This window comes from Chrysemys picta, chromosome 9, assembly GCF_011386835.1.
Source record: "Chrysemys picta bellii isolate R12L10 chromosome 9, ASM1138683v2, whole genome shotgun sequence".
In the NCBI taxonomy this organism is placed as follows: Eukaryota; Metazoa; Chordata; order Testudines; family Emydidae; genus Chrysemys; species Chrysemys picta.
In genome coordinates this window covers 49,609,535-49,630,925 of record NC_088799.1, presented here as the reverse complement: position 1 = coordinate 49,630,925, position 21,391 = coordinate 49,609,535, and the positions used below count along the sequence as shown (strand labels likewise).

At 43.0% G+C, this 21,391-nt stretch overlaps 1 protein-coding gene across 2 annotated transcripts in view; it reads left to right on the top strand.

Annotated features, from left to right (window-relative positions):
- The window catches only part of C9H3orf70 (chromosome 9 C3orf70 homolog), a 39,165-nt gene extending 18,040 nt beyond the window's left edge, over positions 1–21,125 (top strand). Inside the window, exons 1-2 of one of the 2 annotated variants that reach the window (XM_065556173.1) lie at positions 10,051–10,241; positions 17,494–21,125. In XM_065556173.1, the coding sequence (XP_065412245.1) occupies positions 10,151–10,241; positions 17,494–18,050 (648 nt within the window). In that variant the 5' untranslated portion in view covers positions 10,051–10,150 and the 3' untranslated portion in view covers positions 18,051–21,125. Of the gene's footprint in view, positions 1–10,050; positions 10,242–17,493 lie in introns of those variants that run through there. The other variant, XM_005308661.4, reaches the window with a different exon arrangement.
- The last annotated feature ends 266 nt before the right edge of the window (positions 21,126–21,391 follow it).

The following is a 21,391-nucleotide window of genomic DNA, read 5'->3' as shown; positions in this document are numbered from 1 at the left end:
GACAAAGGTGCAGTAACTTATAAACCCCAAGGAAAAAGCGTGAGATTTTCTGCAAGTGTGTTTGATCCAGACATAAATCTATAGAAGGAATTTATGTGAGAGGACGGGGAGTGAGACTCACAGCAAGTGCAGGAAGAACTGAGGGCAGAGAAGAAACAAAACTAAGGGGTAATATGAAATTACTGAAACTGCAAAATACACTGGGTAAAAAAAGAAATAAGGAATAAGAAGGAAAATGGGGTGGGGGAAGCAATCGTAGGAGAGAGTTCAGCATTACAATAGGAATGAAGGATAAGAGTAGTTTTACAAAAAAAAATGGAAAGAAATATATGGAAACAAAATCCAGGATCCATAGTTAGATTTTAAACGTTATTTTAATAAAAAAAATTAATTTAGTAGAATTTGTGGGAAAGTGTTCCCCTTTTATGGATATCAAAAAAAGGAGTTAAATGGTAGTGCGATACTTTCTCATGGTGTCTGACAGCAAAGCAACGCTTGAAAACGTATGCATGGTGCGCCCAGCTACACTGAGAGGCAGTTTCCTTGTTCCAATGGGTAGACAACTGTTGTTTTGCTTTTGAAAACTACAATTTCATAACAGGCTGGTTAAGTTGCCAACACAATTTACAAAATGAGTAGTCAGAATCCAAATGTGTTCAGGAGAACAACCACATGGAGCACTTTAACAGCAAGAGGCAACACCAAGTCACAGAGACACTTCTCAAGGAAGCTGCTGATTACCATTTCGCTCACTCATGTCAAGGCTTTTAAGAGCCATAATTTGATCTTTTCCTCTGTCATGTGTCCCATATGGAAACTCAGTTCAGTACTATACTCTTGTAGGCACAACCTCCATTCAGGCCCCAAGGTAAAATTTTTCTTTCCTTTCAAAGGAATAGTTCTAGATGCAATTAATTCAGCTAGCATAGTGTCAGAGCTAGGAATATTGTCAATAGAGCAGGCATACTCTATATTTCCATTAATCCAAAAAAAGTTGTTGTGCAGTAGTTAAGGTTTCTACAGTCACAATGTAACATTGCAGAAGCAAGGAAATGAAAAGTTAAGCCACGTACAATTGCACATCCTCTATCCCTCCACCCACAAGCTGCCTCTCTGGTTTCAGTTATCCCTGACCCAGTACTTACCATTATGCCTAGCCTTATATCTCATACATATACTCTTCTGATACCTCCATAATGGATGAACTAACAATCAATGTACACTTTATTTACAAGGGTAAAATATAGAGGAAGCATATAAAGGAAGGGGAAGATGGATTTGGAGAGGATACATCAGTAACAGCATATACTCGCAAAAAACAATCACCAGGGTTGATTTTTTTTGGATTCACAAATTCAGTTTATTCCATACTAGTGGGTTCCCTAACGTAGAGGAACCCGCATACCTTGATGAAGCATTGCAGCCTGAAGCTGCTTGAGTGTGGTGAGGTGATGAGGGTGCTGATTTGCCCAGGGGGCAAACCTCTCTGTGGCAACAACAGGCATTACTTATGTGGGAAAAGACCCCACGGTGTAGGGGGCCCCTCAGTGTTTCCAAGACCAGTTGCTCTCTCCCAGAGTAGTTTGGCAAACCTTTTTCAGGGCAAAATAGGCAACACACCAGGCAGGGGATCACCCATGCTCCCTTCAGATAGAGCAGTCCTCCTCTCATCTCCCCTCCAATTGGCTTAGACAGCCTTCCATGCCCCAGGGTTTGCCCAATCACAAGGCTCAACACAATTGGTGAGGTGAGCACATGCTGTTTTCGTCATCTCTCATTTATCCACCAACAAGCTTGCTCCCTTCGTCAGATGTTTTAACCCAGATTACACACACATGAGCAAGAAATGTTTCAGTAGGTCACTGACTGCCCAGAGGTCATGCCATGCTCAGTTCTTGGAGTACCAAAGTCCCATGGGAACCCCCCAGAAAGAGAGAGAGGTTTTAGAGGAAGAGGCTGCCTAACCGCCCTCCACGACCACCAAGGCATCATCTAAACAGCAGTTTTGATGGGTTGGTCAAGGATTCAAATTCTCCCACTCCTGTGATTTTATAGTTGTGTGTCCTTTAGCCCATGTCCTGCCCTTTAGGGACTGACTTGTCCATTTCCATCAGGCTAGGGAGTGGATCACCATGGACCAATGATTCTTGGATGTCATAACATTGTGCTACACCATCCAGTTTTTGGCACTCCCTCTCTTCCATCCCACTTCCCTGACCCTCTCACGTGCTTCTAATAAGGCAGGATGTGGACTCTCTTCTTCAGCTAGAAGCAATAGAACTGGTCCCTTCCCCTTACAGGGACTGGGGGTTCTACTAAAAATATTTCCTAGTACCAAAGAAGTACGGAGGCTGGAGGCTGATCTTAATTCTAAGACAACTGAACAAGTTTGTGAAGCTTGAAAAGTTCAGGATGTTTACTTTAGCAACTATAAGTCCTTCTCCAGAGGAAGTGGATTCATTTTCATCCCTCTGCCTATGAGATGCCTCCTTCCATATAACTATACACCCATTGCACAGGAAGTACCTACAGTTCTACATAGGCCAAGATCATTTACAGTACTGAGTGCTTCCCTTTGGCCTATCTCGGCTCTAAGTGTGTTTTCAGATCAGATGCAGCACATGCCTCTGCAGTACTGTCTTCAGTTTTGGATCCTGTTCCAAAGCTCCCTTCTCCTACGGCAGGAGTTCTCAAACTGGGGGTCGGGACCCCTCAGGGGGTTGTGAGGTTATTACATGGGGGGTTGCGAGTTGTCAGCCTCCACCCCAAACCCCGCTTTGCCTTCAGCATTTATAATGGTATTAAATATATAAAAAAGTGTTTTTAATTTATAAGGGGGGTCGCACTCAGAGGCTTTCTATGTGAAAGGGGTCACCAGTACAAAAGTTTGAGGGGAGTCAGTTTGAGAACCCCTGTGACCACCCCTCACATGACCCCCACACTCTCCCCATCCCATCCCTTTCCACCTTATCTGGGGAGGGCCAGGGGAGGAAGTCTCTGACCTGGCTGGAGGTGCTCCGGCGGGCCAGACTCGGTGGTGCGGCCGCAGCATGTTCCAGCGGGCTGGTCTGGGCAGCGTGGCTGCAGCGTGCCCCGGCACCCGGGCGGCATGGCCACAACCTGCTCTGGGGGGTGGGGCCGAGCACCACGGCTGCAGCCTGCCAGCCCCGGAGCTGCAGCTCCTTTGGAGGCTGGGGGGAGAACAGCGTGGCCAGAAGCGGAGAGACTCTGGCCCCGCCTCTTCCCTTCTGTCTCTGCTGGCTGTGCTGCCTCTCCTTGTTCCCTCTGTTTGGGGGAGGGGCTGTGTCCCACCTCTCCTTCTCTATACCCGTTCATAAGCTGACCCCTGTCTCTGGTGCTTCCCTTTTTTACTAAAAAAATTTGGCTTATGAATGAGTATATACAGTAATTTAGAAGGAATGTGAGGATGTGACTTCCTGTGTCTTGGCTCATGGCTGCTGCTCTTCTAATATGGATGCGGGGGGAGGGGGAGAAGAATCTCAGACCTTACAATATGACTGCAGGAAAAGGCCTCTGACCTTACAGCACGTGCACATCTGAAGTGAAACATCTATAAGGGGACACATCTAAAAGAAGTACAGTTACTGCATAGGGTGAGTAATGTTTCCTTATGACAAACAATGGCTAAAAATGATCCTAAATCCATATTTTAAAAACATTACCCATTGCACCACATCTGTTCACCATTCACCTCTCCACTAACTTTTGTGAAGAGATCTGCTGACAAAGGAAAAAGTGTCATGGACAAATATCAGGCAGAGCTCAGTTTCAAACACTTCTTGTTAAACATTTACGATAGACGCCCAGGATTTTTATCCCATTATAAGCCCTTTTATAAACACAACACAAACTATGTAGCCACTACCAGTCTCTACTATAACAAAGATACAGCAGAACTTAATCTCTTCCTGGACCTTATATACACTGAACTCTGCTTTTCATTGAATACAGGAACGTATTTTCCATCTTTTGGATCAGAAGCCAAGTACCCAAAGGAGAAAAGAGCACCTCTTAGATATGTCCCAGGTTTTTTTTTTAGCAGAGCTACATTTTCCACCTAAGCAGAAATGGCAAGTGTTCCAACAAACTATTTCCTGTACATTTACCTGGTTCAGTACCTGCATCTTGACAAAGCATTGTAAGTTACAGCAAGCATTCATCAGTGGAAGTGGTCTTCTGTAGCAGAATCCTTCAGCTTATTAAGTAATTATGAGTTTAAAATATACATTAAATGGCAGATTAAAACATATATAAATTGTTAAAGATAGGTTGGGGAAAAACATCTCACTAAGGGTTTGATCCAACTCGTATTAATGTCAGTGGAAAGATTCTGTCTGTTTCCGTGGGAGTTGGGTTAGGCCCTATGTCCTTGGTGTAAGAACTGATGGTCCTGGCCTTTAAGATAGAAGGAGGTAAATTAGGCTTTGGTTGATTCCTTTTCCATAGAAAAGAGATGCCCTCCAATCCAACCATTCCAGCTTTGTGTGGGGTGATATTTTTAATAAGTTGAAGATTATTCTCTTTGAAATTCCCATATGTTTTTGTCAGTAGGCACATAGCACTGTTAGTTGGTTACATTTACAGTCATTATGTTAGAGTAAGTAGGCTAACATTACTTTGTCACAGCTTTTGTACATAATTCCTTCAGGGAATATACCTTCTCATCCTGACTGACCCTTCCAAGCTACAGAGCTTGGTGGCCATGGTTTTCTCAGAGAGAACTGATCATGTAAAACAAACGTTTTGTTTGTATGTTTAAAAAAAAATCAATTTGGGCTTAAAACTAGCTGTCTTTAAAAAGCACTGAATATACTTTATTTTTAAAAAGATATGCTCCAAGTGCCAGTAACAGCAGCAGAAATCAGTTTATGTAGAAGATTTATTTTTCATAACATGCATAACATAACTCATCTGGGTGTGTGTTTGTATAAAGGTTTGTAGAGTTTTTTGCCTAAGGTGATTCCAACTCTCCATTATGCTACTCTTCATGGCTTGTCTTGGGATATGTTTGAACATATTTTCAGCTACTACAAGGTCAAACAATGTAGCTGGTAATCCTCTGTTAATAGAATAGCCACTGTTTCCCTCTACCCTGAAATTAGTGCCGGTGTGGCAGATTTCAGAGACATATTGTGAATTATGCCATTGCTAGCAGCATGCGGTAACAATCCGCAAACATCTCAGATAACACCTGATCTGTCTCCCACCCTCATTTTGATTTCTCAGCTTTTCTTTCAGAAGAGTAATTTAGACTGCTGCACCCCCTTCCCCACCTATGGGAAAACAAGGCCGTTGACTCAGATTTTAAGGTCAGATCCTCTAGTCTGACCTCCTGTACATTCCAGGGCACAGAACCTCACTCACCCACTACTGCAATAGACCCACAACCTCTGGCTGAGTTACTGAAGTTGTCAAATCATGATTTAATGACTTCCAAGTTACAGAGAATCCACCATTTACTTTGACAAAGTTATAAACTTTATTACTTTGAACATATAGATGGAAATTCAAGGCTTTTTCTATATATATCTTGTACCATAGAGTGTATTTTATTTTTTATTATATTTGAGTGCAAAGAAAAGATTCCAATTGTAAACAATAACATGTGAATTCAGCAGTTTTGATCAGCTGCCCATGTATGTATCAAACTGCTTCAGGTTCACAATGGAAAACACTATTCCGTGGATTTTTACTACTTTGTTAGCAATGGTCAGAGAGAACTCCTGAAGCTGAGGACATTATTTCCCATCTAAAGTGAACTTATTAGTTCAAGTGGCAGTAATTTCCCAAACAAACTAAACATTCCAGCATGCTGTAAATCTTCTCTTGCTCTCTCCCTTTCCCTGCATTATACATTTCCCTGCAGAGACTTATTTTTTGTTGCTTATTCCATCACTTTCTCCCTCTTTCTCCTGCCCACCCCAACATCCATAGCTAAGGCTTGGAAAATCTAACAAACATCTAATAACCAGAGAATGAAGCCTACTAGCCAAAGTCAGATACAAAAGATGGGGCTGTCCCCTCTGCTGGGAAGAGGCATCAGCCAGCTGTAAAGCTAGCCCCTTGCTCCCAATTCTGGGATTCCTCACACTGTTTTCCTTGGACCCAGCTTGAGAGTTACAGCTTTTGCATTGGCCCCTGGCTTGTTGGTGTTTAAGTATAAATGCCTCCCATGTGCTCTGGCACTAGAAAGGAGAAGGGTCTATCCTTCCGCACCCCAGGTTACCTGGCCAAGGCATTGATCAATATTTCCCCATATTCTCAGCCTCCCTAAGCTGGAGGGATACACAAGCTTTTAAAGTCTGTAAACCAAATCTAATTTCAAGAAAAAGGAAAATTAGAATAACAGAGTTGAAAAATGAGTTTTGGAAACCAAAGTAAGTGAAGGACTGTGACTGAAGAAAGACAGAACCTTCTGTTGAAACATAGAGCAACTTTTATACCAATTGTTGCATAACTTAGGGCATTTTCCAACCTTTTCTGTTCATCTCTTGCCTCCAGATCCCAGCAAAACTCATTTGGCAACAGAAAAGCCCTGTCCAGGAAGTTCTTCTTTCATGTTTGACATAAATCTATCAGAGAGACAAGGTGGGTGAGGTAATATCTTTTATTGGACCAGCTTCTGTTGGTGAGAGAGACGAGCTTTAGAGCTTACACAGAGCTCTTCTTCATGTATGAGATAAGCGCGAAAGCTTGTTTCTCTCACCAACAGAAGCTGGTCCAATACAAGATATTACCTCACCCACTTTGTGTCTCTAATATCCTGGGACCAACATTGCTACAACTTCACAGCATAAATCAGTAATGGCTAGCATGTCCCTTCACCACAATACAACTCACTTTGTTAATGCATTGAGAAGCCTGCGATGGCTTTTTAATCGTGTATAGAAAAGGATGGGGGCGTCTAAAGTATTCCTTCTTTGTTATTTTCATATCATAACCACTGTAGTTTGTAGAAATCTTACTAAGATGCGTCAGCCTTACAATATCCTGCTGTGAAGTCTCTGCTTAGAAATGGGGAGATTATAAAGGAAGGGTAGAAATTTGTACTGTAATTTAATTTTTTGAAAGTAAAAAATATGAGGGAAAAATGCATGACTAAGGAGTTTGTTTGGTTATCTACAAACAAAAATGGAGCCTTATCGTTTTTGACCAAGAATTCCCTTTAGGATTGGGCCCTTCTATTTGAACAATGACAGTGCTAGGAAAGGAAACCCAGACAGTGCAAACCAAACCTCTTTATACTTGGTGATTGCCCAGAATCTTCGACACCATAGATCAGTCAGGCAACTCATTATTATATTGTAACTACCATCCTAGTAATCGCATGTTGTATATATAATAATTGTTGAAACGGATCTTTAATGGCCCACAGCTGGGCGGGTTGTTACTGGTACCAGTGAAAATTCAGAAACAGTATGCTTAATTTATTTGAGTAATTTATTTGAGAAGGAATCACAAAAGCGGTAAGGGTTATAGAATACACATCTCCCTAATAAGCCTCAATTCCCCAAACATAAAATCTCAGTAACATTGCTGGCCTTACACAGTAGCCTGGTTGGCAAACAAAGCAGGTCTAACTACCAGTCCTAGATGGAGACTTCTTTTCTTCTCTTCTTCTCCCCTCTCAGGTACTTGGTCTGTCAAATGTCCCCTGAAGCAGGGTCTTGTTACCCTGAGGCCTTCTGGTTCAAAAGACCTACAAAAGTTCCTTGTATCAGGGTCCTGGTTACCCCAAGGCCTTCTGTCTTACAGCGTCATGGAGTCCTTCTGATGTTAATTGGGGAACTAGCTAATTTACTCTGCTTAGCATTTATACCTTTTGTTCTCAAAGGAGTTCCAGGGCATATTTCATTACTGGTTTTCTCTAATTAATATTTTAGAAGGGGGCTGCAAAACGGAGACAGACGAAATATCAATTGATGTTTACCCTCTCATCAAACATTCACTTGAGCCCTTAGCGTGATGCCATTCAGAGGGGTCATTTTGACAAGCTCACTGATAGCATGTTTTTACATTTTCTTTACCTGATGAGCTGGTTCTCGGCTGATATATTCCAAAAGTCAATGTTGAAACATACACACACACAGAGCCTTTATTAACCATTCAAGTGCAATTTCAGCACTTTCAGTAAATTTCCACACCAACTGTCTGATGCTAAGAGAATCCTGCCCCCAGAATCCTCTAGCAAATTCAGACGTACCAAGTCATACCAAACTCATGCTTATCACATTTATTCATATCAGCCATAGTAATTCACAATAAAATGGCACCATCCCAACAATAATATTTGAGATGTAATTCTCTCAAAGTACTTTACATAAAGGTGGGTATTATCTCTGTGGGTTTTAGCTCTCAGATGTTAACTGACTTGCCCAATGTCAAACTGAATTGGGAACAGAATGTGTTTCCTGATGTTCCAGTCCCCGCTCTAAGCGTATTAAGCTGTACAGCATCCACCATGGTTTTTATCATATGACATTATTTGGCTATACTTATTTAGGACTATGCTATCCTTTTCCTCAAACAAAGTGAAAACAACCACATATAGTTCAGAAAGTCCTCTGAATGGAGCAGGAGCCTGGCAAAGGGATTGGCTTAGATGTGGGCATCAGTCAAGGACACCAAAAGAAAACACAAAAGGTGTGTTGGCCTACACAAGGGGGAACCACATTCATACTCCATGTGTAGTATGCACATTCCAATAGTACCCTGCATTCCCTACTCCTGGAATTGTAAGGCACACACCAAAGGGAGTGCACGGTGGTTGAACTTTTTGGAAAAAACCCCAATGTGTCCCCAGAGATGGTAATTTTTAGACACTCCCTGTCTCCTTGCTGTGGCATGGGGACAAACCCCATGATTTTGGAGCCCTGTTACAGGCACATGCTGTATGTTTGTATTGACTAAAATAATAAAGTATTCTGTGTTTTCAGAGGACAGGATCTGCATTTTGAGATACGTTACACTTTGGCAAGCCAGCCAGGAGGGGTTGTGAGCTTCTGGTCCCTGAAGCTGGAAAACAATCCCTCCAGAGAACAGAACCTAAAAATCTACACATCTAGCACCTGCAAGTAGGCGTAGTGCAGGGGATGTACTGAGCACAGGAAACAAAGATGGCTAGTGCTGAGCTGGGAAATATACGCATACAGCTAGAGAGGCAGTTTTACCAGCTATAGAGTGAAGATCTCGTTATTTGTGATCACTTAAATGTTTCAGGAGAGAATTGAAGCAGAGCTATAGGAAAGACCTGGTTAGCTCTAATTAGATATATTAATCAAGTCTCTGTCACTGGACCTAACCAGTCGGCCACTAAGGAGGAAAACAGGAGAGAATGCAATCCCAGCGAGAGAAACACAGCAGTACGAGCTCTGCAGTGTGCACCCCAGCTACAAATGGAGTTCAAAGTGACAGGATAGATTGGCTGTTTGAATCAGAAGGTTGGATGAAGTTTTTCTAGTGCAGATAGGAACAAGACCATGAAGGGGCTATGCAGAACCTTGAAGTAATGGAAGCAGTGGTTAAAGCAATTACCCCTGGAACAAGCCCTTGGAGTTAGATGGAAGGAAATAGTACCATGACATTACCAAAGCTGAGAATTTTAAGATCCTACTGTGAAGTGATGGATGCAACTGAACTGTATCGTAATCTTTCCAGTGCTGCCTAGGGTCCTAAAGATACACCTCAGGATTTCTTGGTACTTGCCTTGGATTTGTGACAGGAAGTACAGCTTGCATCACAGGAAGTTGATTCCACTCTGAAGTACAACCCACTCCTCGTGCAAAATATGTTCCTTCTTTCAGTCTCCAGTGGGCTGCAGAATAACAACATTCAGACTTTACAGTCTCTTCATCTGTGGCTGAACTATCTCCGAGATGGCTCAGTCACAGGTAAAGCTCTTTTGGAGAAACTAAATATTGTAACTGGCAGGAAAAGAGAAAAACACAAAGTAGCAAGAGAGGCACGAGGAAAAGCTGCAGACCCAATGTAGTACAACAGGCCTTTGTTGTTGGTGAGCCAGAGACTGACGAGATAGCAGCACCAATTTAAAAAAAAATAACTTGTGTCAGCAACTTAATGGATGAGATTGGAGAACTGAAAAGAAGCCTAGCAGAAGTAAGAGCTACAAATGGAGATCGCTGTTATCAAGCTGGTTCTGAAGGTACCCGTCATGACAGAAGGAGACCGCTCCAATCCATCCCACAGAAAGCTCTTCAGAGGTGAGGCCATCTCAACTGCTAGATGGAGGGCAAAGGTGATACATACAACCACTGTTTGCGGTGAGGGAATGAAGAGTGCTACTAATCTGGATATCATAATGACACCCCATGGAATGGACTGGAAGGGAAACTACACCCAGTTGCTCCAAAGGTACCTCAAGGGACCAGCCAGGCCCAAAGATCCCAGAGACAGTTGCCATAAATAAGAAATTGAGAAATCCATGGGACTATTAGAACTAGACATAGAATCATAGAAATTTCAGACTGGAAGGGGCCTCTATAGATCATCTAGTTCAGTCACTTGCACTGAGGCAGGACTAAGTATTATCTAGACCGTCCCTGACAGGTGGTTTTCTATCCTGTTCTTAAAAATCTCCAATGACAGAGATTCCATAACCTCCCTAGGTAAAATGTTCTAGTGCTTAACTACCCTGACAGTTAAGATTTCCCTAAACCTCCCTTGGTGCAATTTAAACCCATTGCTTCTTGACCCCCCCCCCCCCCCCCCCCGAGCAATGCAAGTTTCAGCTCTGTAAAGTGGCAGTGTAGACAGTGCTACAGCGCTGGGAGCTATTCCTCTTGCGGCGGTGATTTTATTACAGAGCTGGGAGAACTGGAGCCACAATTACACAGCCAAGTTAAAGCACTGTCGGCTGTGATTACTACAGTTAAACCTAGCCTATTTTACCCATTTGTACTGAATGCTTCGGCTACTTTCTTACTGGTATGCCGTAATGGCCTGTACTGGCTTACTTTCACCTGTTTTTTCTAGACCTTTTAATCTCTTTTCGTTGCTGTCTGCTGAACTTTCTCCAATTTCCACATCTTTCATGAAGTGTGGTGTCCAAATCTGGACACACTGCTCTAACTGAGGCCTTATCGGTGCTGAGTAGAGTGGAAGAATTACGCTTAAAACACTCCTGTTTAATACATTCCAAAATGATGTTTGCTTTTTCTTTTCTTTTTTTCCTCCCAACCATTTTACATTGTTGACTCATAATTAGATTGTGATCCACTATAACCCCCAGATCCTTTTCTTCACTACTCCTTCCTAGCCAATCATTTCCCATTTTGTATTTGTGCAGTTGATTGTTCCTTACTGAATTTCATGCTATTTATTTCAGACTATTTCTCCAGTTTGTCAAGATCACCCCAAATCCCTCCTTCCCAGCCCCATCCCAGAGTCTGCACGCCTAGCCAGAGCCTTCATTCCCCCCCACACACACACTCCAACTCCTGCCCCAACCCTGATCTCCCTCCTGCCCTCCGAACTCCTTGGTCCCAACCCAGAGCACACTACTACAACCCAAACCCCTCGTCCCCACCTCAGAGTCTGCACTCCCAGGCAGAGCCCTCACATCCCTCCCACACTCTGAATCCCTCAGCTCTAGCCCAGAGCCCTCTCCTGCACCCCAAATCCCTCGTCCCTGGCTCCACACCAGAGCCCACACCCCAAGCTGCAGCCCTCACCCCCCTGCATCCCAACCCCCTATCCCAGCCCAGATCCCGCTCCTGCACCCTGAACTCCTCATTTCTGGTCCCATCCCGGAGCCCTCACCCCCTCCTGCACCCCAACCCCCCGAGCCAGCTCAGTGAAAATGAGCAAGTGAGTGAGGGTAGGGAGAGCGAGCGACAGAAGAAAGGGGGGATGGAGTGAGTGGGGGGGGGGCAGGGCCTCAGAGGAGTGGTGGGGGCAGGGCAAGGGTGTTCAGTTTTGTTTGAGTAGAAAGTTGGCAACCCTATTTGATGCCTTTTGAATGGGGTTAAAGCAGCGTCATTGTGGGACACTGGTGCACAGGTGTGCATAGTGCCATGCACATGGGTGAAGGAGACCCTTCCTAATGTACCAGTAAGGGAGCTCCTGAGGTTGCTTGAGAGAGATCAAAGCCTGAGCCTCGCAGCTGCTACTGGCACCCCCGTTGCCTATGACAGGTGGGTTGAAACACATTTTCAGTAGCAGACCCCATACTGCTCACAGCTCAGGAGATGGAGATTCCTGTCATGTACAGTGTCATTGATCAGGTTATTAAACAGCATTGTCAGGAATGGCCAACCCACCATGGTCATTTGTCAGCAGCTCTTCCCCATGTTCAGCAGAAAACAATGAATGTGTTGGTACTCTTTCTGAAGGCAACAAAGTCCGGGGACCTTGGTATGGTAGGAGTAGGGAAATGTGGACTCACAGGTAAAAAAGGGGACATAATACACTTGAAATGTTGGGCTCATAGTTTGCCTTTCTGCTAGTCTAACAGCCGTGGCTGAGCCAGGGATTCAGGGTCAGTGGCCGGAAGGGTTAGAACTTAGGGAGAACCTACTCCGAATTCTCCAGGGGTCATCACGTGAAGTCAGTATTCCCATCAGTTCAACCTGCTGAATGGTAAAATGTCCAGCCAGGTGTGCAGTGAAAACTCAGCGAAGGGCAGTCACTGTCCTTGTTCTGTGAGGGAAAAAAACTAAAAATAACCAAGACAAAGCAGTTCGATTTTGCTTGTATATGCATTAGGAAACTTAATCGCTAAGTTTTTATTTGGGCAGACATTGATGGCACAATGGAATTGTCTGTCAGAATTACACACAGTGCAGTGAGTAGTGGTAGACTATGTGTAGGTGGGTAGAAGTGGTTTTTTTTTTTTTTACTTTGGTATAATAACCTTAAAATGTGTTCTTTGTTCCTGATTTTCTAGTGTGGTTGGTTTTAGAAAACAAACAAAAACCTACTGTGTGTAAACTGGAGCCAGCCAATATTTTCAAATGAAAAGTTTTTTTCTTTTTTTTAAAAAGTCCTTTTTTGAAAATGAATTTTTTCACCAAAAAATCAGTGTTTTTGAAAATTTTTGTGCCTTTCACAATTAAAAAACACCCTATTAAACACACAATTGAAAATTTTTGTTCACCAAAAATCTGGTTTTAGGTAAACTAAAAGTGTGATGGTCATTTTGAATGACAAATATCAGGGGCAGAATTGTGTACACACTTTTGAAACCTCCGTTGGGTCTGTTAAGATCTCTTCTAAATGAAAACAATGTAGATTTTTTTTGCAAAACTAGTTTTTCACTTTCAGGCTGGCTCTTGTGATTTCTTCTGAAAAGCCCATTGTATTTTCACTGGTAGCCCTTGGCAGTGGACTCTGGGGCAATTGCAGAAGTGCTTGTTTCACCACAATTTCTGTCTGACTGATGCTAAACTGCTGGCAGGAATGCTGAGTGCTCTGGACTCAGGGTTTGTATGGTGGGAAGAAACCATCTTTCTTGACAGCAGAGAGAGAGGGAAGTCCCCCTCTTCCCGTCTCCAAAAAAAGCAGCAGGGAGCAGCAAGAGAGCAATGGGTAGCTGCACTGGAATGCCCACAAGCCCCTAGAATCAGTGAGCAGGAAAACCTTGTTTCATCCAGGGTGTCTCTTCCCACTGCCTGGGAGCCTCAGATATCTGATCGTATGTGAGGATTTCCATCTCAACACAAATATGTGAAATCTATGAATGGGACATATCCTTCCTGTGAGAAGGATCAAAGAGAAGCAAATCTGGGATGCCGGAGGCAGCTGTATCACAGTCTCTTTCCTAGGGTTACCATATTTCAACACTGAAAAAAGAGGACACTCCATGGGGGCCCTGGTCCTGCCCCAACTCCGCCTCTTTCCCGCCCCTATTCCAACCCCTTCCCCAAAGTCCCTGCCCCAACTCTGCCCCCCTCCTCTGAGCACCCCGCATTCCCCCTCCTCCCTCCCGCTCTGATCTTGGTTGGGGGTTGCTAAGTGCTTCCCTACTCCCCACTCACCCTGCAGCCTCTGCGACCCCCCTTGCCCTGCAGCCTCTGTGACCCCTCACACCCCCTGCCCTGCAGCTCCTGTGACCCCTGCTCCCCACTCGACCTGCAGCTCCTGTGACCCCTGCTCCCCACTCGCCCTGCAGCCCCTGCACCCCCCCGCCCCTGCAGCCTCTGTGACCTCTGCCTGGCGGGGGGCTTCGGAGGCTCAGCGGCGACCGGGGCGGCGCGGGTCCTTGCAGCCCCAGCACACGCCGCACTCCCCGCCACCTCCTTCCTGCCGCCGCCGCCGAGCACATTCCCTGGCCTGTCCCTGCTGGAACAGCTCCCGCGGTGCCGGGGCTGCAGGAAGTGTCCCCCAGTGGCCGGGGGGTCCCCGCCCACAAGGGAAGCCCGAGCCGCTGGCTGGGCCCGGCCTCCCAATGGTCCTGCAGGCTCGGCTGGGGTGCACGGTCCGCCCAGCCTGTGGGGGCAGCAGCAGCCCCTCCGCCGTCTTCTGCAGCTGCGCCCCCCCCTCCCAAGCTCGCTACAATGTAGCCGGGGCGGCTGGGCTGGGCTGCGCTGCGGATCGTGCTGTGGCCGAGCGGACCCTGGCTTATGCCTCCATATTTCCCCGGACATGTTCGGCTTTTTAAAATTCCCCCCGGACGGCGATTTGAGCACCAAAAAGCCGGACATGTCTGGGGAAATCCGGACGTATGGTAACCCTGTCTTTCCTGTCTCTATGCCCATGTCCAATATCTATTAGTTCACTGGTTTGACTGCTTCTGGAATCCTGTGCCAGTTCTGGTGCCCAGAATTCAAGAAGGATGTTGATAAATTGGTGAGGGTTCAAAGAAGAGCCATGAGAATGACTAAAAGATTAGAAAACCCGCCTTATAATGATAATAGAACGAGCTCTTTGAATCTTAGCTTAATAAAGAGAAGGTTAAGGAGTGATTTGATCTACATGGGGGACAAAAATTTAATAATGGTCTCTTCAGTCTAGCAGAGAAAGGTCTAACACAATCCCATGGCTGGAAGTTGAAGCGAGACAAATTCAGACTGGAAATAAAACATTAAATTTTTAACAGTGTGAGTAATTAACCATTGGAACAATTTACCAAGGGTTTTGGTGGATTCTCCATCACTGACAATTTTAAAATCAAGTTTGGCTGTTTTTCTAAAAGCTCTGCTCTAGGAATGATTCTTGGGAAGTTCTCTGGCCTGTGTTACACAGGAGGTCAGACTAGATGATCACAATGGTCCCTTGTGGCCTTGGGATCTGATGTTACACTCCACAGCACTCAGTGTTGGGATGGCTACAAACGATCCAGTCATTAATTCCACTGTTGGTACCAGGACGGGGTTGAAGTGAGGAGAGTTTGGTGTGACACTGTTCCTAGTGATAATTCACACCCTTGTAATGCATTAGGGCTTTTGAAAAGGATGATCAGGACGTAGGCAAAGTTGAGAGTTTTAAAATGTACATAAATCTCCACGACTCCCAGCTTGTACAGAGGTAGGAGACTATTTGCAAGACCTGCTAAACCATGTTGTGTCACTAGATCCAGCTCTGTGTCTCCTAGAGGTGGCAATATTAGGCACTCCCTGCCCTGGCCGGTTGGGGTTGCTGTGGTTTGACACTTCTCACACAGAGTCCTAAGTCTCTGCTGTGCACAACAATGGGTGCTGTATGTTTGCACTGACTGAAATAATAAAGAATCCTGTGCTTTCAAAGGACGAAATCTGCATTTTGAACCATGTTAGGCAGTGCTGAACCTCGTCATCAGAAAGCCGTCCAATAACTTTATTTCCTTTTAAGCTACATCTTCATAATAAGAATGAGAGGAAATGCCTTCCATTCACTTTGAAACAGTCCCCTTGCTCAAAAGCCCCTCCTGGTTAGCAGCCTCAAAAGGCAACCACCTGTAATCTGCTAAAGAATGGCTTATGGTAGGCCCATGTTTAAAAAAATTCCCAAAGCAAATATAGAAATCAAACTAAATACAGCTAGAAACAATCCAGCTAGAGAGGCTCCAGTGCCCTGTAAGTGGGAGATATTTTTTTTTTGAGATTCAAATGAAATTCATCGTGAAATCTGTTTTTTGGGTCTAGTTTTGACTAATGTGAGTTAAAAGTCAGGAGAGGAAATATCTAGGGGCAGACAGTGAAAACATCAAAGGCCTGCTTTGGGGGGAGCCCTGCTCCAGTGTATACTGAGCTCATCATAATTTTGAGAGACCCTACAGAAAGTGGTATGGATGGTTAAGCCACAGGACTGGGAGACTTCTAGACAGTCAAAAAGAGCAAGATGCTAATGAGGGGAACTGCAACAAAAATCCATGTCTTTGATATTAAATTGCTTGCTTACAAACTTAAACATTCACTCTGGTATATGCCCATGTGTGCCTGTATGGTTCTTTGCCTCTGGATCAAAAGATTGTAACTTCTTAGTGCACAGCAAGGCTTGGCTGAGCGCACACAGTCCATTACTCATGGTAGGGAGTGCACCCCTTGAGAACAAAAGTTATGCAGATGTCCGTACAGCTCAGCTGTGGTAGCTTAGAGTCCAGGGTACTTTTAGGGAAAAAAAGATGGAGGATAAACAGTGTTCCTTCTCCACCTATGGTGGCTGTCCCAGTCTGAGCTGTTGTTAAGCACATAATGACTACTTTGTTTGCTTAACTCCTGCTTATCTAGCTCTGCTAGGTTCTAAAGCACTTGGGATACCCAAAGGATTCTATTAGATGTGTACAAAAAGGGGGTTTTGTTTTTACCTACTTACAGCTCTGGCATTGGAAATTTAAATAATTTACAGCTTATTTTTTTCTTCTTAGATAACCCTTGTGCTTGTAACTGTTCTGTAATTGAGCTTTATAGTTTGTGAAAGTCATAGTAAGACTTAAACCTTTTAGAAGGTAATTATGTAAACTAAATGCTGCATTTTATGGTCCTTTGAGGTAGTCTCAGATTTGTCTTTCATAACAAAGTACTGGTTTTTAGTTTTCTCCTTATTTCTTTCTTTAGCATAGCTTTACAGACTCCCTGTTCAGTTCAGCATTGGAGTCCTCCATACAACCAACATAATCTATTTTCCTATTACATCGCCAGATCATCAAAATGCCATCCGCACTTCCAGAGCTTTGGAGTTCCTTTATTTTCTGCCTTAAAATTCCATCTGCTAACTACATAGAGGCCGTTTTGAGACTAGAGAAAGGGAAATGAAAATACACTAACAAAATGAACTCGCAAAGAATAGACTAATTAATGTTAAAATGATTCAGTTCATCAAAGGAAATATCTGTCAGAACTGATCCCTGTTTAAAGGTCAAGATTAATGTGAAATATTTTTCATAGGTGTTTTCTGATTGCTTTCTTTTGTTTTTTAAACAAGTTTGGTGAAACACCATGTATTTTTGTTCTTTATTGATGAACTAGTAATAATAGAATGATATAATCTGTTTGTAGCAATTATGGTTTTTAATGGTTATTTTTATATTCCCTACAGGTAAATATGTCTATCAGCCAATGACTCCTGTGGAACAGCTTCCAAGCACTGAAATACCTATCCAACCTAGGGAATCCACAAACACCATTCAGATCTCGGTCTCACTCACTGAACACTTCTTGAAGTTTGCACCTGTCTTCCAGCTGCCGTTACCCCCTGACTCCCCCCGATACTGCACAATTTCCGACCTCTTTATCGACAATTATCGTGTGAAATGCATCAATGGGAAGATGTGCTATGTCCAGCGGCAGCCTCCCGCTGCGCCACATAAAATGAAGCCTGAGGAGCTTGCTGTTCGCAATGCCTTAATTTCAAAAGAGAACAATAAACCAAAAATAGATCACTGCTCTTCCCCTTCCAGCTCCGAGGACTCTGGGATCAATGCTGTTGGGGTTCCCTTTATGGAGTCGTGTGATGAGGACACTGAGGAGGGGGCAGAGCTAAGTTCTGAAGAAGATTATAATCCAGACAGCAGTTGGGAGCCAGACGAATGCCCCCTTCTGTCGCCCTCACAGTGTGAACTGGAAGTGATCGAGACTATAGAAACCACCGTGTGACATGCCGTGTTAGAATCAGTCCCACATACACTTTTATGTTTGCTTTTATAGCATTTATATTTGCTTTCTTTCTGACAAGTCCTTTTTTCCAGTTCACTTGAGACTTTTCAACCTCCTCACAGAAGAGCAGTAACAAGACTTGCACATCAATGAGTTAGTTATTTGAATAACTAATTCTACCAATTAATTTTAATGTGCTCCCTCACTAATCGGAACTCACATTTCTACATTTAAGTGATGATAAAAAAATTATATGGCTTTTATGACAAAGTGGGCCTTATCTTAGTCTGGGTCGCTTCCTTTGCAGTTAATTGTAACAAGAATTGAACCCTCCTGCTGTTTTCTTCTATCGGGACATTTATGATGTACTTTCACAGCACAGGGGTATTACAAAGCAGCATGGGGAAGGTTATGCAGTTGGCCTGATGGCCGAGAAGTCTTTATTCTCTCCTTCTGTCACACAAACGCATACATCTATGCCCAGTTTGGAGATCCGAGGTACTTCCTCTGTCCTCCTGCCAAAGGCTCTCCCGATATCTGCACTGGAGAAAGGGGTGTGCTGTGATTCCTTTCAAACCCTATCCGTTCCCCCTCTTCCAGCTGGTGAGAGAGCAGTGCAAAGTGCCTCCTACCCTCTTCCAGGCTATGCATAATGCATCCACAATAGCTAAGCTCCTGCTAAGTTAAAAGCCAGGGACTGAGCTAAACTCCACTGATGAGTGAATTGTTTTGCTGCCAATATATCATTTAGCCAGAGCCAGCCATTCTTTCTTCTGACTTAAACAAAAAAGAACGGCGCTAGTTTTTGTTTGTTTTTATTTTAGGTGGAGATTTCGGTTGTAAAAAAGGCCACTTCGGATTTAGCTGTGAAGTGACAGCTAAAGGAGAGAGAGCTCAATCAGAAATGGTTCCAAAATAACACGAATGTTCTGTGAAGAACCATCCTGCATTGAAAGGAAGGGTGGGATAGATGAACAAATAGTTCAGTTCTGCCCTTTATCGGTCTGAATATTTGCATCATCTTTGGTTTGATTAGGGTTTAGTTTAATTAGTCCAAACTGTTGCCATTGCTAAGACCGGGTCTGAATCTGTCTGACTTTAAGGCAAATGCTAAAGACAACAGATTGGGGTGAAGAGTTGCAGGACAGAAAATGATTAATTGGTCTAACACTTTTCCTCAAGCCCTTCTTTCTGATTTGATCTCCTAAGTGTGTTTATGCTATTTCCTCCAAATTTAAATGTATTGGCACTGATTAGATGAAAATCTTGATAAACAAGGATTATCTACCTTAACTAAGATTTTAAAGGCCCAATGTACATGTATTTGTTATAGAGTTGTTAAACAATATTGGGTTACAGTTACCAATAGTTGTGCTATTAAGAAATACATGTCTGTGACACCTTAGTTTGTCTGTGTGCATTTTAGCTGGAGAATGATAAAGTGGTACTCTTTAATCAGTTCAACAGTTAGACACTGATGGATTCTAAATCACACCTAAGCAAGATGGTAAAATAAACATTTTTCTGACATGCTTCAGTCCCTTGACAACCTCTAAATGTATTGTTGTTCTTTGACAAGTTCTGTATGACTGAACCAGTTAGGTACAGTCGTAATAACAGTTCTGTTTTCTGACTGTAAACATAGCCTTGCTGTAATTCTTTTGTTTGCTATTTACCTTTCAAAATTATTGGAGAGAATAAGGATATATAAACGTACAGATTTAGTTATCAATACTAGAATCTCTTACTCTATGTTGTAGAATGGAAAAATCTTTACCACTGTATCCTGACTTATTGGTAATTTTTATATACTTTGTAATCGACACCTTTAGAAAATATTTAGACTACAGTGTGTGTGGTAGGAATTTAACATGAATTGTTATATAAAGTAACGTACTTTTTGACTAAAATAACACTTTGAGAGGAGAAATAATAGGTTTTATAATTTTGATGAAGTATATAAACAGTGCAATGCTTGTTAAACAGATGAGGAATTCGGCCCACGTGCATGAGCAGATACAGTCTTACCAGGCACTTCAAGAAACATGCTGTTTGGTTGACATTTAAAGGAAGATTGTAGAAAAAGCTATTTAAATGGGATTTTTTTTTTTAATATGGGATTTACCTTTCTTGGGTAACCACGGTTTTTACTTTGGTGGTGGTCTGTCTTAAGCATTCTCATGAGTTTCATAGGTAGAAGAAAACATTAATTTAATTAATGCTATTGAATTTGTATTATAATCCTTCAAATGTAATTTGAGACTCTGAAGAATCTGAAAATCTGTCATCTTGTGGCCTGCCTGGCTGATTTAGCCCCCTGGAGGGGTTCTTCCTGTTGATGACTAAGTGTATTTTCAGGGATCTAACATTGTCAGAGGGGCCCTGCTGGAGAGAACAGTGGAAGTAATTACAAATTATATTTTGGTGTAGGAACAGAATATTGAAAAGGGTAACCCGAGACCTCAGTCTGAAGGGGGAGACATCCCTTCTTCCTTTGAACTTACGCAAACACGCCTGCTGTCTGCAGGGCTATAATAGTGTCTAGTGAAAATTATTTGGGTAGTCATGACTAAGATTAACTTAATATCCTCTGGTGACACAGATTCCATATCATCATTGTGTCAGGATACATTTCCTTCCAAACGGTTAGTAATTACTGTGTTTGTCTCTTTACCATGATCTGTTTAAAAGTCTTAAGCACAATGGGCTAAATCCTAACTTGTATTACACCCTATAGAACCCTATGGATTTTAGTGGAGTGCTTAGGGATAGGGAAAGGCAAGATTTGGGCAAATGTTTTAACAGCTAATTCTATAATACATTTCTCAAATTTATGTTCAGTTCTTGAACCAGACCGCGAACAGATCGCTCTGTGTGTACTACTTCAGAAAAATACTACTTTCTTAAATAAATGTGATTTGTTTTCTTTTGCACAAGCACAGACTTAGGTAGATTTCTTTTACAGAATACCTTTCTGATATCAAAGTTATACGTTCTAATTTGAGTAACCGAGGAGTGTCCTATTTCAGGTGTATGTATTTCCTCTTTAATAAAATACTAAACCATTGAAGCACAGCTTGTCTTAAGTAACTCTGTATCCTACATATTAGAGTGAAGTGTTTCACAGTTTTAAAGTAACAGTCACTCTGCGCCAATTCAGCAAGATGTCTAGCTTTCCGGACAGAAGTAGCTATGTTGAAGTCATGTGTTTCAGTACCTTGCAACATTGGAGCTTCGATCACAAACATTGTTTGAAAGTTTAAACAACACAACACAAGTTCTGACTTGAATTTAAATAAGGGAGACTATTAATGGATACTGGTGTCCATGCTTCCACACGG